The following is a 17388-nucleotide window of genomic DNA, read 5'->3' on the forward strand; positions in this document are numbered from 1 at the left end:
AGCAGCACAGCCCCAGAATGAATAGAAAGCCCCTCTGACTCCTGTGGGACCAAATAAGCTGGCGTCCCATCATCTTGAAATGTGGTTCACATTGTGAGTACTGACTCGTACTGCTCTTATAATTGGTACCAGTTATCCCCAAACCTCTCGTTTTGCAAAGCATTTTCACAGCTCTGTTTGTATTTGCCCTGCACAGTAGTTTGAATCCTGAGCTAGTTGGTTATTAGCGTGTGTTGGGGGAAGGCCACTTCACTGCAGTGAGCTTCAAATTCCTCCTCTGTAAGATAGGTATAAAATTCTGTCTCCCAGAATTACTGTAAGTATTCACTCAACAAACACTTAATAAGTGCCAGCCATGTACCTGGAACTGGATGCAGCAGTGAGCAGACAAGCACATTCCACCCATATGGAGTTCAGGCATCACCCTGAAACGCACTAGGCCAGGCTGGCCCGCTGGTCCCAAGACGTGAATGAAAGACACCTGCGGCAGGGATGGAGGCCCACACCAGCTGCCCAAGGATGGAATCCAGTCTTCCTGTGTAGCATGTTCAGACTTCACGTTGTAGTCCTTTAAAATAGAGAAGTATTTCATGGCCTTCATTGCTAACGTTTAAAATAGAGTGATTTAACATTTTTAAAAGGTGCTTCTGATGTCTCTTAAAAAAAAACAACAAAATTCTTGACAAATGGGACAGGACCCACAAGACATATTCTGATATGACAAGAACTGTTTGGAATGCAGTGGCTGGTGGCTGCTCAGTGCCAGCTCCTCAGACCCCCACTGCACCCTCTTGTCTTAAGCCTGGTCCACTTCTTGCATTTACCTAGCTAGCCCCATCTGGGCACGTGACTTTTTGACCTCTGGGTCCAGCAGTCATGCTGGCTTGGACTCTGCCTCCTCCTCCTCCTCCTTTATTTTTGTATTTAAAAAAAAAAAAAAGTTTTTTAATGTTTATTTTTGAGAGAGACAGAGTGTGAGCAGGAGTGGGGCAGAAAGAGAGGGAGACACAGAACCCAAGGCAGGCTCCAGGCTCTGAGCTGTCAACACAGAGCCTGACACAGGGCTCGAACTTATGAACCCCAAGATCATGACCTGAGCCGAAGTCAGATGCTTAACCGACTGAGCCACCCAGATGTCCCTGCCTCTTCCTCCGCCTTTAATTTTTTTTTAAGTTTTATTTTTCATATTTGTGAGAGAGACAGAGACAGAACACAAGCAGGGGAAGGGCAGAGAGATGGAGACAGAATTTGAAGCGGGCTCCAGGCTCTGAGCTGGCAGCACAGAACCCGACGCTGGGCTCAAACTCACAAGCAGTGAGATCATGACCTGAGCCGAAGTCGGACGCCCAACCGACTGAGCCCCCCAGATCTCCCTGCCTCCTCCTCCGCCGTTAGAAGTCTCAGGGCATTTTTCCTGAATTCCCAAGCTCTGCAGAGTTCAGTTTGAAAGTGAATGTTGCAGATTAGCGATTCTCAAACTGTAGCGCTGGTTCTCAGCCCGGGCTAGACATAAGAATCACTTAGGATGTTTTATAGAAGCCCAGTGGCCAGACTGAACGAACCAAATAAATCACTCTCTGGGGCATGTGCCCAGGCATTGATAGTGTTTAAAGCTCACTGGGTGCCCTAATGGCTGACTTGAGTTAACCACCGAACTGTAACCAGCGTCCCTATCACCTGGAGGACTTGTAAAAACACAGCCAGCTGGGCCCCATCTCTGGAATTTCAGTAGATTTGGGGTGGGGCCCAAGAGTTTGCATTTCTAATAAGATCCCAGGTGCTGCTGATGCTCTGGTCCAGGGACCACACTTTGAGAGCCACTGCTCAAGTTTGCCTCGGAGCCACTGTATTAGTCTCCTTTGGCCACTGGAACAAATCACCCCAAATGTAGTGCCTTAAAACAACACACATTTGTTCCCTTGTAGTTCTGGAAGTTGGATGCCAAATTAGTTTCACTTGGTGGAAATCAAAGTGTTGGCAAGGCTGTGCTCCCTCCGTAGACTCTCTGGCAAATGTTTCCTTGCTTTTTCTAGTTCTAAGCGACGTTCATTGCCATCTTTGTTTCCTGGCCCCTTTCTTCATCTTCAAAACCAGTAGTAACATAGCATCCTAAGTGGTCATATTGCCACCTTCTTCTCTGTCAAGTTTTCTGCCTCTCTCTTAAAAGGACATGTGTGATTGCATTTAAGATCCCCTGAGTTGATCTCCCCATCCTAAGCTTCTTAGTTGAATCACATCTGCAAAGTTCCTTTTGCCGCATAGAGTAATATTTACAGGTTCTAGGGACCAGTCTGGACCTCTTTGTTCAGTCTACCATAGCTACCTTTCCACTGGGTAAAGCGTCCCACGAGGGTTAAGTGGCATCAGAATCAAAGGCATCAGCATATATACTGGTCTTCATTTGGGTTCCTTCTAACAGCAGATCCCAACACAAGGATTTGTGTGTCAGTAGTTTATGTAGGAGGTAATCCCAGTAGGGCAGTGGGGACATGAGACAGGGAAGGGAAGGCAGCACGGAGGGAGATCATGAGCGGATTGCTGCTGGGGTGCAGTTCTAGGAGAATAGGAGGGCAGGGAGACAGAAGACTGGGATAGTTACCCACCAACCCCTGGGGACATGCTTGCCCCTAGCATATTTCTTGACTGGAGGAGCCCTCTGGCATAGTTACAAGTGTTTGTGGTAGGAGCTTGAAGCCCGAAGAGCCTGATGGGTGCTGTGGCCTATGGGCAGGGAAGCAGCTGTGTCTGCCATTGATACTTTAAAAGAGCTATACTCGGGGCACCTGGGTGGCTCAGTCGGTTAAGCGTCCCACTTTAGCTCAGGTCACAATCTCACGGTCTGTGAGTTCGAGCCCCGCGTCAGGCTCTGGGCTGATGGCTCAGAGCCTGGAGCATGCTTCCGATTCTGTGTCTCCCTCTCTCTCTGCCCCTCCCCCGTTCATGCTCTGTCTCTCTCTGTCTCAAAAATAAATAAACGTTAAAAAAAAAATTTAAAAAAAAAAGAGCTATACTAATTCAGCTACCTTGCATTGAGTGCTTTCTCTTTGCTAGCCTCTTTACATGTATAACTTCTTTTTGTTTTATTTTTTTAATGTTTATTTTTTTGAGAGAGAGACAGAGCATGAGTGGGGGAGGAGCAGAGAGGGAGACACAGAATCCGAAGCAGGCTCCAGGGTCTGAGCTGTCAGCCCAGAGCCTGACGCGGGGCTCGAACTCACAGACTGTGAGATCGTGACCTGAGCTAAAGTGGGACGCTTAACCGACTGAGCCACCCAGGCATCCCTACATATATAACTTCTAATCTCACAACATTTTCATGAGCCAGTAGTACCCCCATTTTACCAAGCTGGAAACTAACATTCAGGAAGGGGTAGTCACTTATCTGAGGTCACACAGTACTAGGGCCAAAATTCCGAATTAGAACTTTCTGACTCTCAAAACATTGTAGAAGCAGAATATTCTAGTGATTAGGGGTAGGGTCTCTGGTGCCTTGCTACCAGGTTTCAAATCTTGTGTTTTCTTTAGCTTTGTGATGTTGGGCAAGCAAATTGCCCTTTTGGTGCCTCAGTTTCCCCATCCATAAAATGGGGCCAAAAGTAGGGTTTAACTCACAGAGGGGTTGTGAAGGTTAAGTGGGCTAATTAGGAACATACGGTACTTAAACTACAGTGCCTGGTGTATAGTGTGTCATTATTTCTGTCGTTATTTCCAGAACCTCACAGTGTCTGTACACGTGCCAAAGGGCACGATTTCCCCTGCGATGCACTTGCGTTATAAAAGTCAAAAGTTGCAAATACAACCCACACCATAACTTTTTGCTTAAAATATCCAGTGAGCTAAGGCAAAAATAGGGGCTCAGCTATTACTTAGCATTTGTGAATGAGTCCCTAAAGCAGGAACACGTTGACCAGGGAAAAAAGGCTCTTCTCGTGATGACTGGCTTTCCCAGATCGCTTTAAAAATACACCTGGCCCGATTCCATCTCCCAGCCCAAGAGCATTTAGCTCCATTCAAGCCCACACTTAGGTCTCCACAGCAACCAATATAAGCACAAGCATGAGGCGTGTGTTGGGAGCTGGCAACAGCTGACGGAGAGGCCTCGTGGCTGCTGAGGGCTTTGCACCATAAACCAGCTGGGGGCTGAAAAAAGAGAGGAACACCAAGAAGGAAACATGAATGTGAGTTGGGCAGTCTCCTTCCCTCCCAGGCCTCCGCACTCCTTTCCCCACTCATGCTGCCCTGCTGCTCACCTGGCCTTCTTGGTGTGTCTGAGAAGTCTGGAGAAAGCCCCCACGAGCTTTCCTGCTGCAGCTTGTAGTTCTCTCTGGGGACACGTGCTCCAGGAGGGACCTTCCAGGGGTCTCAGGCCTAGCATGCGGCTTCTCAGGGTTCCAGGTGGGTGGGGGATGGAGTGACGATGGCCACCCTAACCACAGAGACCTACCTGTCCTCCTGGGGCTTTCTTACTTTACTGTGACTGGGGGTTTGTTCAAGTGTTTGAACTTGTCTCCTATAAGAAGGGATGGGTCATTATCATTGAAAATTGAAACTGGGCTGCCCCTTTGTGCCCCAAATGAACTGGTTTCGCTTCTGAGATCATCTATACTTGGGTGAACCTCACAGAGTAGCCCCCGGAAGCCTTCCAAAGTCTCTATGGTCCTTCGGAAACCAAACTCTGAACCATTGAGATTCGTGTTCAGCATGGGGGCTGGGGAGGGGTGCTCCAAGCAAGAACAACAGCCCTTTTCCCCTCCCCGCCCATCTTTAGTAGAGCTGTGTTGGCAAGGTCATGGTAGGGAAAGTTAACCCCGGAAAAGAAGAATGCCTTCCGTGTCTAAGGAACATGAGAGCCCGAGGGAGTGGTGTCGTTCTGGGTGGCACCGTCCTTCACTCTCCATGCCTGCCCATGGAAAGCGAGGAGTGGAAGGCTGAGATGGCTATCTGGACAGTTTGGGACCTGGAAATGCTTTCCCCAAAGTATCTGAGGTAAATGGGTTTTGTTTTGTTTTTTTAATTTCCTTCAGTTACCTGGGCCCCCTGCTCTGGCCTGCGCCTTCTCCGCTGGCAGGCCCTGAAAGAGTGTACCTTCCTGACAGGCTTAGAGCTGGCCACCATAGTGATTGCTGCTAAGGTTCTCTTGTTTGGGTCCAACTGGAAGGAGGCGCAGGCCCATCTAGTCAATCACGTTGGCCTGTTGAGTGATGTGCTTAGGGAGGTATTGTAGCACAGGGCTAAGGCACTGAGGTAGAATTCAAGAAACGTGGGTTATTTCTCTGGACCTACTACTAACTCCCAGGACACATGTGTAGTATTGGCCAACCTGTTTGCTCTCTGTGAGACTGTTTCCTCATCTGTAACATGAAGGGATGGACCAGATTTGACAGCCGTAGACTTCTCTGACTTTGTGGCTAACGAGTTGCTTGCTAACTTATTGTAATTAGCACCTACGCGATAAAGGGGTCTTGGCACGTGTTTCTCTTCTGAGCCCTGGCACCTGAGAATCCACAGGTATGTGCCTGAAGGGCATGGGGTTCATATTCAGACAGCCCTGGCCTTGAGTGACCTCTTCATGACTCACTAGCTGAGTGATCTTGGCCAAATGGTTGCGGTTTAATAGCTCAACACCTCAGTTTCCACCTCTGTAAAATGGGGATGATAAGAGTACCTGTCTCGTTAGATGGCACTGAGGACTGAATGAGCTAATAGGTACAGAGCCTTGCACCTGGAACATAGTTAAGCTCAGTTGCTGGCTGCAGCAGGTATTCCAAATAGTGTTAAGAGGGCTGGACTCCAGGCCGCTTGCCTCCTTCTGGGATGCCTCATTTCTGCTGTGATCCCCTCTGCTCCTGTTGAGCCTGGAGAGATTTGCTCATAATGCCGAAGGGTCCGTTTCAGAATTCCAAGTTCCCATCTAAAGCCAGAGCAGGGGCCAGCTCGGTGCCTGGGCTTTGGAATTGGATGTCTGCACTCCAGGCGACCTTGAATGTCAGAGCCAGTTTTCCTCACCTGGACAGTGGGATGCAATGGAAGGTAATTTGAGGGGCCATTGTGAGGATCCAAGGAGAAAGCATGGGAGTTCCTAGCTCTAAGCTGGCCGAGTATGTACTTGGGTGCCGTTGTGTCTTGAGAGGCGACACTGGGCTTGCTAGACGTGGGGAGCACGGGCTCACACCTAAGGGCGGTGCCTTAGCACACTGAGTTCTCAGCTGAAAAGCCTGCCGATGGGCACAGTCCACCACAGGCCGCCCTCCCTCCGCAGACGGAGGTGAGCTTTCTGGGAACCCTGGCAGGGCAGTGGAGTCCTGAGAGTGTCTACCCTCTGGAAACTGTGCAGTCCTGTGTGGAGCATGGCTGGTAAGACAAACCATTTCCTGTATCCAATTCGTCCCTGTCAGGAGAAGGGGACTGTGGAATGATAATCTTTGACAATCTTCCCCCCTTCAAAATGGACAGTGGATGCCAAGTCACCAGGCCTGCCCGGTGTGGGCTCTCCCAGGCAGTAAGAGGAAGATTATTAAGTATGAAATTTTCAAATAGAATGCCAGCAAATGGTGGCTGATTTGACAAGATGCTCAGTTTTCTGACTAAATACCTATCTGCGACCACTTTGCATTTTGTTCAACTTTATTTTTCTAAATGGGGCAATAAAATCCACTTGAATTGATTCAAATTCTCTTATTATTAGCATGTTTAAATCTGTCTCCATCTCTAAATTAATTGTGACAATTACTTGAGATATGATTTTTAAAAAATTTACTATTATTTTGAGAGCAAGTGAAAGAGAGAGTGCAAGCAGGGAGGGGCAGAGAGACAGGGAGACACAGAAGCTGAAGCAGGTTCTGGGCTCTGAGCTGTCAGCACAGAGACCAACGCGGGGCTCGAACCCACAAGCCGTGAGATCATGACCTGAGACAAAGTCAGATGCTTAACCGACTGAGCCACTCAGGTGCCCTGAGATATATAATTTTTGATACACTTCCCATCAACATAACGACCAATATTTATGGCACCTCCTACTATATGTACTGGACTATTATATTGAAGAAGATTCGTAAGACTAACTCTAGGAACCCACAGTCTATTTGTGACACGAAAATAACACAAATGAGGGGCGCCTGAGTGGCTCAGTCAGTTAGGTGTCTGGCTCTTGATTTCGGCTCAGGTCATGATCTCCTAGTTTTGAGATCGAGCCCTGTGTCTGGCTCTGCACTGACCGTGAGGAGCCTGCTTGAGATTCCGTGTCTCCCCTCATTCTTCCCCTTTCCTGCTCACATGCACGTGCTCTCTTTCAAATAAATAAATATTTAAATAAAATAACACAAGTGAAATCTCTAATGAGGAGTGAAGCAGATCGCCCGGGGTGTCTCAGGCTGCGCAAGTAATTGGAATTTGTAGGAGAGCCGAGCAACTAAGACAAGGAGACAGCTGATCTAGGTTCAAGTCATGACTCTGTCCCTTACCTGGGCACTGCTGTGAGCCTCAGTTTACTTATCTGTCATAGGGAGAAAATATTAATAACCATTAAGGTTGTTGGAGGCTAGTGCTTAGCGCATAGTAAGTGTTCAGTGCCTGTTACTATTTTCATAGTTGATTTTTTTCAGGCTACGTGAAGATAGTTTAAAGAATGATTTTGTTTTTTGCTTCAGGTAAAATGTCTTCCAAGTGAAGGAATATTCTGCAGCCATAGAAAGGAATGTAGATGCGTTTTCTGTAGTTCTAGAGAATAAGCTCTTAGAAATGCTGTGAAGAAACCAAGATGGAGTAGCCTATGTATAGTTGTATATTCAGGTAACCCTTTGAGAAAGAGGGGGGGATCTATTCTGTTTACTTATCTGCTTGTATATGCATAGAACATTTCTGAAAGAATACACAGAAAACTAAATGAGTGATAATAATTGGAACTGCTACAGAAGTAGGAAAGTTTTCATGTATGTTCATTTGTACTTTTGGAATTTTGAATCACATGAATGTATTACCGATTCAATTCCAGCTATGCACACAAAACAGAGCCTCTCATCTGGAGCACACGGGATGGGATTTTTCTGTCTTTAAAAGTCTGTTTAAAGCAATGGGAGTTGAGATCTCAGAATGGTAGAGTCACACAGTTATAGTGCTGCAGAAAGTCTAGGGCTCATCTTTCCAACTTGTTTAATTGAGAAGCTCTATTGCTCAGTTGAGTCCAAAGGAGTCAGCCTAAGGTCCCCCACTTTCTGGAATCCAGAGATCTGAGTGATTCAGTGAGACCAATAGGTAGAAATGCTTGTGCTGGGGGTGGGAGCCAGGGGACTCCCAGTTACCATGCTTCCCTCCTCCCCACCTGCCAAGGACTCTCGGACAACAAATACCAGAGGCATTGGGGGCAAGGATGGGGAGGGGTGCTCCAGGGGAAGGGTTAAGTGAGCTATGTGGCTTTGAATCACAAGTGTCAATAGAGCTACAATGTCACCATGGAAAAATGAAGGTGTGGACACAGTGGCTAGAAACACAGGGTCTTTCCACTAGGCCCCAATTGTCAGTGGGTTTTGGAAATAACCAACCCTTTGGGCCAATGTAGCGGGGGGGTTTTTTGTCTCTGACCTATTGCCAGATCTCCTGAATAACTCTACAAACTTGGCCTTCCCTGTCAAGCCGTAGCAGAAGATTTAATAGTGCTCTCTGCTTTATGCTGAACACTGTAATTAAATTCAGAGCCAAGGCGCAGCCAGTCTTGGGGAGGTGTCTTGATGTTCCCTTGGCTCCTAATAACATTGTCTCCTTCTTCCTTTCTGTTTACCACATGCCATTTTGTCAAATTAGAACTTGAACTAAAAAAAAAAACAGATGGCTCCCTTTAGATAAGGTCAAAAAATTCCCTTGTGGGAAGAAAGGAGGATGGGTTGTCTCCTTGAATCTATGCACAAAGGAGTCACCTTTGATATATGACTTAATATAAAATAGCAAATATGAGAGGATTTTCTTTCATCTGCCTAAGACAGACCTTCCTCCTCGACACATCCCTATTGGCAGGGGATGGGGCAGAAGAGAACATGTCCTTCAGGGGGATTCAGTTTCCTGCTCAAGTTCTCATAATGAATGGCTGCAGGCTTCTCCAGGCAACGCTGGTGCCCTAACTTTGACACACTCCCAATCCTAATCCTTGTGGAGGTATCTACTTGTTCTCTGTTTCCTATTTAAATTTTTTATATTTTATTCTTTGTCATTATGAAAAAGTTCAAACATTCAAATGAGTGGGAAAAACTGTCCAGGAGACCCCAGTATGCCTACAGTTATGGACTGAGTTGTGTACCCCACACCCAAATTCATATGTCGAAGCCTTAACCCCAGCACGTCAGAATGTGACCGTACTTGGTGACAGGGCCTTTAAAAGAGGTAATTGAGGTTAAGTGAGGTCATAAGGTCATAATCCAGTCTGAATGGTGTCCTTATAAGAAGAAGAAACTTGGACACACAGAGATACCAAAGGATGCTCAAACAGGGGAAAGGCCATGTGAGGACACAGCTAGAAGAAGGTGGCCATCTGCAAGCCAAGGAGAGAGGCTTCCAAAGGAACCAAACCTTCCAACACCTTAATCTTGGACTTCTAGCTTCCAGAACTGTGAAAAATAAATTTCTGTTGTTTAAGCCACCCTGGTACTTTGTTATGGCAGCCTTGGCAAACAGATACACCCACCAAAGAGATTATGCAATCATTATCATTTTGCTATATTTACTCTATCACATATCCCTTTGTCCATCTTGTTTTTTTCTTTGGATGGATTTCAAAATGAGTTGTGGATTCATTGCCCACACTTTTTTGTTAAGTTTATTTATTTTGAGAGAGAGAGAGAGAGAGAGAGAGAGAGAGGGAGAGAGAGAGAGAAAACAAGTTGGGGAGGGGCAGAGAGAGAAAATCCCAAACAGCCTCCTGGCCGTTAGCACAGAGCCTGACTTGGGGCTGGATCTCATAAACCATGAGATCATGACCTGAGCCGAAATCAAGACACAACCGACTGAGCCACCCAGGTGCCCCTCATTGCCCACTTTGAAGACTAAACTATTTAACAGAAAAGGTTGATGTTTGACTGAAGCCCATTCACATACTAATTGAACCCTCTCTGTGGTCATGATAGGGAGCAACTAAGATTGTCTATTCATGTGAGTTTACAAACCAGGAGACTGAGGCCCAAAGATGACTGATTGTAAGGTTTGATTAGAAAAGCATGGAACTGGCCATCAGTAAGCTTCTCCAACCCCAGCTGGCTGAGATGACACCTGCCATTTTTTTCTGCGCTTCCCCGCTCCTTCTGTCTGGCTGGTAGTCAGGGAGAGAGGTCATCGCGTTGTGCTGGTAACCAAATCTCCGGAAGTCTCCAGTGTCAGACATCTGGCTTCATTCCTGGCCTACTACCTACTGGCTGCGTATGACCATAGATGCATCCCTAAATCTCTGAGCCTTGTCTAACAATGAGGATGATAATACTAATACAAGATGTATTGATACACCTTGTGTGTATTAGTATCAGAGAAGGATGCTGAATGCTCACAGCCTAGTTCCTATTGTTGGCGCCTCATTACCAGGGTAGGGTAACACTATCTGCTGTAATAAACAAGCAGTGACATTTTAATGGCTTCATCTGATCAAAATTTATGCTCGCCTAACAGTCCAGGGTTCCTGGCTGGGGGCAGTTCCTGTCCACGCTGGCATTTAGGGATGTGGACCCCTTCTGTGGCTCCACCATCCCCTCAGGTCTGAGTGCTCCGCACCGAGGCAGAACCATTGGCAAGAATAGTCCCATGCCCCTAGCGGTTCACACTGCAGGGGGCTGGGGAAGTGCCTCTGGAAGGAGGAGCACACCTCTGGGGGGAGTACTAGCCTTCTCTGCATAGCCCCAGCTCTCCTGGACGTAAAGTCAGTGACTGGGAGTGAAGAGTGGAATGAGCCTGTTGGCGAGGGAAGGGCCAGGGCAGTGGGAAAGCCACCCTGCCCTCCCAGGAGAGCAGTGAGAACAGCAGGAGAGTGGGAGGTGGCAGCGTGGAGAGCCGTCCCTCCAGGGCTGGGTAAGTTGGCCAGCAGGAGGGCACCATCTCACAAGGCCGTGTGCAAGACCCCTTTTGAACTCTGACCCCAATTCTGTGCCGTCTGTGTGGCCTGGACCAAGTGATGCCTTCTCTGTAAAATGAGGATAGTCCTACTGTGAGGATTAAACGCCACGACGCGCGGGAGGTGCCGAGCCCAGTGTTGTCCTTGTTTCGCAAGGAGGATTTTGCTAAGCAAGGGTCTGCAAGCTTGCAGCACAGGCGCCCCTCCTTCCCCTCGTCTCAGGGAGGCCAGTACTAATACATGGTGACCCCTCCTTCCTCAGAGTCCTTCTTAACATAGCATTCCAGGAAAGCTGGACCAAACAGTTCACTAGCAGGTAGGATGAAAACTCTTTGACCTCCAGAGGCCACGCTTCAGGCTTCTTCACCTCTGTATCCATGTGGCGTAGCAAGGACTTGACAATGGTTAGTGTTCAGTAAATGAAGTAGAATCTGTTGTAGGCCTCTCTTGGAGGTGGTGTTTAAGAAGAAATTATTCTCTTGTTGACATGGGAAGGAAGACTCTGTTCAAGACTATTGCCCTAGGTGCAAACTTGTCTCCGCAGGGGAAAGAATGGGCTCAATTCTGAATGTAGTGGGAACAAGTGGGGATTTATGGCCAAGGAGCTGTTGAGGAGAGGCGCTCAGTGGATGGAAAATTACTAAGAGGAAACATCAGGGGTTGGGAGATTCTTGCTAAATCCATTCAATGGAATTCTTGTCAAAGGCGGGCCGGGGTGCTAAGATGTCAAGGGTAGGGGGAATGAGGAACTTGGTCAGACAGATACCAACGGTAGTTAGATATCAAGGGTGGGGAGTCACTGTAAAGTGATTTTGCTGGACTCTTGCTAAAACTGAGCTCTACAAGGGCAGACACAGAGGCCCAAGTTCAAGGCCATGTCGAGAAGCTGAACAAAGTTTGGTCAAACAGAGAGTCTCTGCCGGTGGGAAGGCAGATCCCATATCTTCCAGTCTACTTCTCTGCCCATGCAGGTTTGGGGATGGGACATCAGACTTGAGGTACCCTGGGGCTGGTGGAACCCTGGGCTGTGCCTTTAAACATGCAGGTGTTTTTGCCTCACACTGGGAACTCTGGGTCCTTGGGGAGGATGCTCCGTTATCCAGGCCTCAGGATCTCTCTGTGCAGCAGGGGTGGGAGCCACAGGAGGGGAAGATGCAGAAAGGACTCCACTCGCCCAGATCCTTGGGGAACAGGACTGCATGTGGCAGCAGGGGGACAGGAGCTTCTGGAACAGTGCCCAGGGAGGCGGCATTCCAGAAGTGGACTTCTGGCCCGGTTGATAAATACCAGAGCTGTAATTAAGACAAAATACTGTGAATATGACACCTGCTGACAGCTGCAGGAAGGCCCCGGAAACTTTTATTATGAATTAGATTCTGCAGGCCACTCTGCTGTGGTGAGCTGGTGCCTGGGCCAAGGAACCTGAGGGAGCTCAGCAGGCCAGCTGCCTCGAGGGCAGGGGATGGCTCACCAGGGGAGAAGGGGAAAGAGTGATCTTCCGTCCATTTCCAGGGCCCTCATGAAGGACCATTTAAGTCTCAGAAATCATAACCCCTGGTAGAAGCCAGAGCTGGAAAGGGCTTAGAGCTCAGCTGGTCCAATGCTCCCATTTTATATTTGGGAAAACCAAGGCCCGGGGGGGACGTGAATTGCCAAGGTCACACAACAAGTTACTGGCTGCACCAGGGCTGGAGACCAGCCCAATCCTAATCCCAGGCTGCCATGCTTGGCTGCAGGGCAGTTAACACTAGTCGGGCACACATCTAGGCATTCAGCCCAGAGTGCTTGGAGAGACTGAGACAAAGTCGGAGATAGGGAGACATAGAGACAGAATGAAATGGACAGAGAAGAGAGTTGCAGAAGGAGAGCAACATGGAAAAGAGAAAGAGATGTTCATGGGCCTGAGTCATTACGTTCAAAATAGAGATTCGAACACCAGCAGGGTGGGGCAGGACCTCAGCGACCAGCTAGGTCAGTCTCCTTTATTTTTACAATAGTCAAAGTGCAGCTGAGTAGTTGACCTGTGTAAACCTTTTCAGGAACAGTTTGATGCTGAATGGTAAAAAGGAAATGCTTGTGGTGCTAAAAAGTGGAAAAACTTCCATCTCTAAGAGTTTTTGAATGGGATTTGAAAAATGAGCTGTAGGAATGTGACCCAGTGCAGGGGCATTTGGGACAATATGCCAATGACATTTCTGCAACTGTCTGGGATTTAAGACCAAGCACCCCATGCCCTCTGTGCTCTTTCTGATGTCTTAGACTCTGTGTTTTGAGAACAGAGGGAAATGTTCCAGAGAAGGAACAGAGCCTAACCCTTTCCTCCCTTACTCCTTTCATCTTGGTACCAGCAGATCTTCTCTGCTTTCAAAGCTCAGCTCACCTCTTCCAGGAAGCTTTCCCTGATTTCTCACTTATATCCCTCTGCCAACCGGTACCCATCACTTCTTGTTATAAATCCCTCTAGACATCCCCTAGCCCTGTGTTAGCCACTTCTCTTTTTGTACTTTGTATAATAGTTATCTCTGAAAATGTCAATAAAATAGCCCCTATTCTATTCCAGGAACTCTGAAATCCTTTGCTCTAATCCTCACAACAAACTAACAAAGTGGGTTTTGCTTTACCCATTTTAAAGATAAGAAAATTGAGACTCAGAGTGAATAACTTCCTCAAGCTAGTAAGTGGCAGCCTGGGTACTCCAGCCTGGGTTTGCCTGACTCCAGTGCCTGTATTCTTTCCATAAAACTGAATGACATATGCCAAGGACAGGAACTGTGTCTAGTCATTGGGTCTTGCATACTTTTGGCATTCAGTTTGTGTTTCTGAATGAATGAAACAGTAAGTGAACGAATGAATCCAAAGAATATCCTTTCTTTTGAAGCCTATAGCTCAGGGGTCAGTCAACTACAGCCTGGGGGGCCAAATCCAGCCTGCTTCCTATTTTTGTAAATAAAGTTTTATTAGAATGCAGCCATGTTCATTCCTTTATTGTCTGTGGCTACTTTCATGTGTAACAGTAGAGTGATGTTGTGAGAGACACCATGCAGCCCACAGAGCCTAAAATATTTACTGTCTGGCCCTTTCCAGAAAAAGTTTTCTGACTCCTGCAGTCAGGACTCCTGCAGTGCAGATTTTTACTAAGCTGGTTAAAACAATGGTGCTTATTGATAAGTACTAATAATCTTGTCTTTTATGATCTAGAATTGTGCGTGTGTGTGTGTGTGTGTGCATGCTTGTTATCAGATAGATTCCACATGTATCTGGTATATGCCACTTTATTATTTTACAGGCAGGCTTCATCTAAAAAGGTTTGCCCCACCAGGCCCTTGGGAATATCTATATCTAGATATATCTATATATACCTTTTTAAAATTTTTATAATTTTAAAAATTAAGTTTAGCTTTGCTGGCAGCACCTTGGCACAGACATGGTCAGAGCCAAGACCCTGGTGACAAAGGTCTTCCCTGAAGTAAAGGAGGGCCTATTCCCCCAGGACAGTCATGGTGGGTGTGGACTTTGAGGCTCGCCAGAACAGTATTGACAGGGGCAGTTTCTGAGCTGAACGAGAAGCAGCCTTTTAGACGGATTACACTCCCATTTCCTCTTGGCTGGCAGGGGCGATCCGATCCCGGGCTCCCAGCCTCGCCTCCTTCCCTGGGACAGGGGCCCTCTTCTTCCCCCAAGCCGCCCCCAGGGTAGCCTCTGGTGAGGCCAGAGCACTGCCTACCTGTTCCTGCTCCCCGGAGCTCAGGACTGGCCCCTGGACCCCTGGCATCTGGGGCAGAAGCAACACCAAAGCAGGGATTGGCTGCCTCCCACCCCAAATGCCCAGCTGGGAGTGCTCAGAGGCGTGACAGATCTCAGCCTGTCGCCAGCCTGTGTTCCCTGGCCAGTCCCTCCTTGGGCCTTGCCCACGATGACTGTTCCATCACTCAGCTTCACTCACCTGCTCACCATTTCAGGACTGCTCTGTTACTCAGCTTGCTGCTCGGGTGAGTTTGCGTGTGTGTGTGTGTGTGTGCGCGCCTGCATATATGATGTGTGCATTGTTTTAGAAAAAAGGCTTGGAAGGCAGACTTGTTCTGGGTGCTTTTAGCAGTCTTTAATCTGAAACTTCTCGACCAGTGTTGGATGCAACATAAAGGGGTTTGGGAGTGGAGTTGGTGGGGACCTTGGTATACACACTCGGGTGTGTGCACTTATGTGTGCCCTTCTTGTGACCTTGACTTTGAGGTGGCAGGCTGGCAGCTGCTGCTCCTGTGGCTTTGAAGTAATGTCATGTACTGTGGTCGGGGCCAGCCCTGGTATTGGGTGGCCAAGATGTTCTCCATTACTCTCCAGGCTGACCGGCTTAGGTCATGTGGTCACTGCCAAGTCATTTTCTTTGTGGGTTGTGTCCTCACCTGCTCCCCTTGCCCATTCAGGGGCAAATTGCAAGATGGCAAATTCCTACCATGGTCTTTCAGAGAAGTTCATATACACTCAACTTTTAAGATCAGAATTTGGTTTTCAGGGTGTGTGGGGGTTGGAGGAAAGTTGTAGGGTGCAGCCTTCTCTGGAATATGTGAATCAGGAAAAACTTGGAGCAGATTGAAGCCAGCTATCACTAGAACTTCACTGTAGTGGAGACATCTGACTCACATTCAGAAAGCTGAGTGGAATGTGTGCCCTTCACCTCTTCTCTCCTTCTAGTACAAGTTCTAACAGGCAGGGAAAGGCCCGAAAGTGGAAGGAGGTGGGAATAAGAAGTTAAGCAGTCTCCCAACTTCACAAACGGTGGCAGAATAGTTAGTATATGGCTGTATCTGAAATTTTCTCACCCTACAAAGGCAGGATGTTTATGTGACTTCTTTCCTTTGGTGGCTTCTTTTTTTTAAGTTTATTTATTTTGAGTTGGGAAGGGGCAGGGAGAGAAAGAGAATTCCAATAAGGCTCTGTGCTGTCAGTACAGAGCCTGATGTGGGGCTCAATCCCACAAACTGAGAGATCATGAACTGAGTCGAATCCAAGAATCAGATGCCTGACCAACTGATCCACCTAGGTGTCCCTCCTTTGGTGACTTCTAATGACACATTTTCTTGATTGGGTAGGGAATGCGGAGTGGGGGGGACTGCTTCATACAAACACAGGAGGCAGAAACAGAAAGGCTGCCTCTCATACCCTACTGATGGGCTGGCCTCGTGAGTGGGAGATGCAGACTCCCACTGCATCCGTACACAGTGGTGACCCTGGTGTCATATGTATGAAAACAGAATTTGCAGATGGGTTGGGCTTAGGTAAGGAAACCAAGTCTCAGAAATGAGTTGTGCTGGGCCACTTAGTCACTTGCACCCAGATTCCTACTCTTTGATCCAACTCCCTATATTTCCAGGAGTAAGTTCAAGTGAATCACACTTTCCAAGGAAGTGCCCAAGAGTCAAGTGGGTATTGAGTGAAAAGGGCAAAGCCAGCATCCATAACAGTAAACAAAACAGAAACAAAACCCAAACAGTTGCCCAAAGCCTACATTAGACCCAGTGTTATTTCTACCCGTGATTTGGCACTGCAGTGGCCACGTACAGTAGGACTTCAGTGGCTTTAAGTCAGGGCAAGTGGTCCTGAAATTCCATGGTAATTGGCATTTCCCAGGCAGCTGCCTGGGTCGGAGCCACGTGGCGCACCCAGGTTTCTGCAGGCCCTGTGTTCATACGTGCATGATTGTTTCCATTACCACAGAGCCTGCTGGGGCCTTTCCAAGCTGGACCCTGGGCTGAGACATGATTCCACGGAGGCATCACAGTCCTGAAAGAGACCCACAGGCCGCTCGGATGACACCAAAATAGACATGTGAAGTCCTGGCTTAGTTGGCTGGGAGGGGAGGGAGGGGTGGGAAGCTGTTCCCAAACACATCCACCTGATGGAAATATTCTGAGCTGGAATGAGCCGTAAATAAACTAGACTGTGCTAAAAACAAACATCTCCAGGGAGTTGGGGGGGTGGGCAGAAATAGATGCTCTTCACCTGCTGAAAGTGAAGTCAAGGTCAAGGGGGAAAGGGCGAGGAGGGATGGGGAGAGGTGAACAATGCAGATGCCTCGGCAGGAAAAGCAACTTATGCTCGCTGAAGAGTTCTCCAGTTTCCAGGAAGAAATAAGAGAATTGCTTCAAATGATAGACTCTTTCATTAGTGGGAGACCACAAAGAATGTGGGGTGAAGCGAGGCACTGGAGACCATATATGGTCTGGAAAAATAAATGGTGAGGAGTGCAAATGAGCCACGTGAACCTGCCAGCCTGCCAGGTGCTCTTGGCCGGGAGAGACTTTGTGGAAAAC

General features: G+C 47.8%; 2 protein-coding genes across 5 annotated transcripts in view; both read left to right on the forward strand.

The window, feature by feature from the left end:
* The window catches only part of HACL1 (2-hydroxyacyl-CoA lyase 1), a 93584-nt gene that overhangs the window by 72572 nt on the left and 3624 nt on the right, over positions 1-17388 (forward strand). The window lies entirely within an intron of this gene.
* COLQ (collagen like tail subunit of asymmetric acetylcholinesterase) overlaps positions 1-17388 on the forward strand; it is a 76821-nt gene that overhangs the window by 7022 nt on the left and 52411 nt on the right. Inside the window, exon 1 of one of the 4 annotated variants that reach the window (XM_058729848.1) lies at positions 14393-15069. The exons of 2 other annotated variants lie outside the window; for them this stretch is intronic. In XM_058729848.1, coding sequence (XP_058585831.1) covers positions 14994-15069 — 76 coding nt within the window. In that variant the 5' untranslated portion in view covers positions 14393-14993. Of the gene's footprint in view, positions 1-14392; positions 15070-17388 lie in introns of those variants that run through there. One more of the 4 variants, XM_058729850.1, reaches the window with a different exon arrangement.

This window comes from Neofelis nebulosa, chromosome 5 (assembly GCF_028018385.1).
Source record: "Neofelis nebulosa isolate mNeoNeb1 chromosome 5, mNeoNeb1.pri, whole genome shotgun sequence".
NCBI lineage: Eukaryota > Metazoa > Chordata > Mammalia > Carnivora > Felidae > Neofelis > Neofelis nebulosa.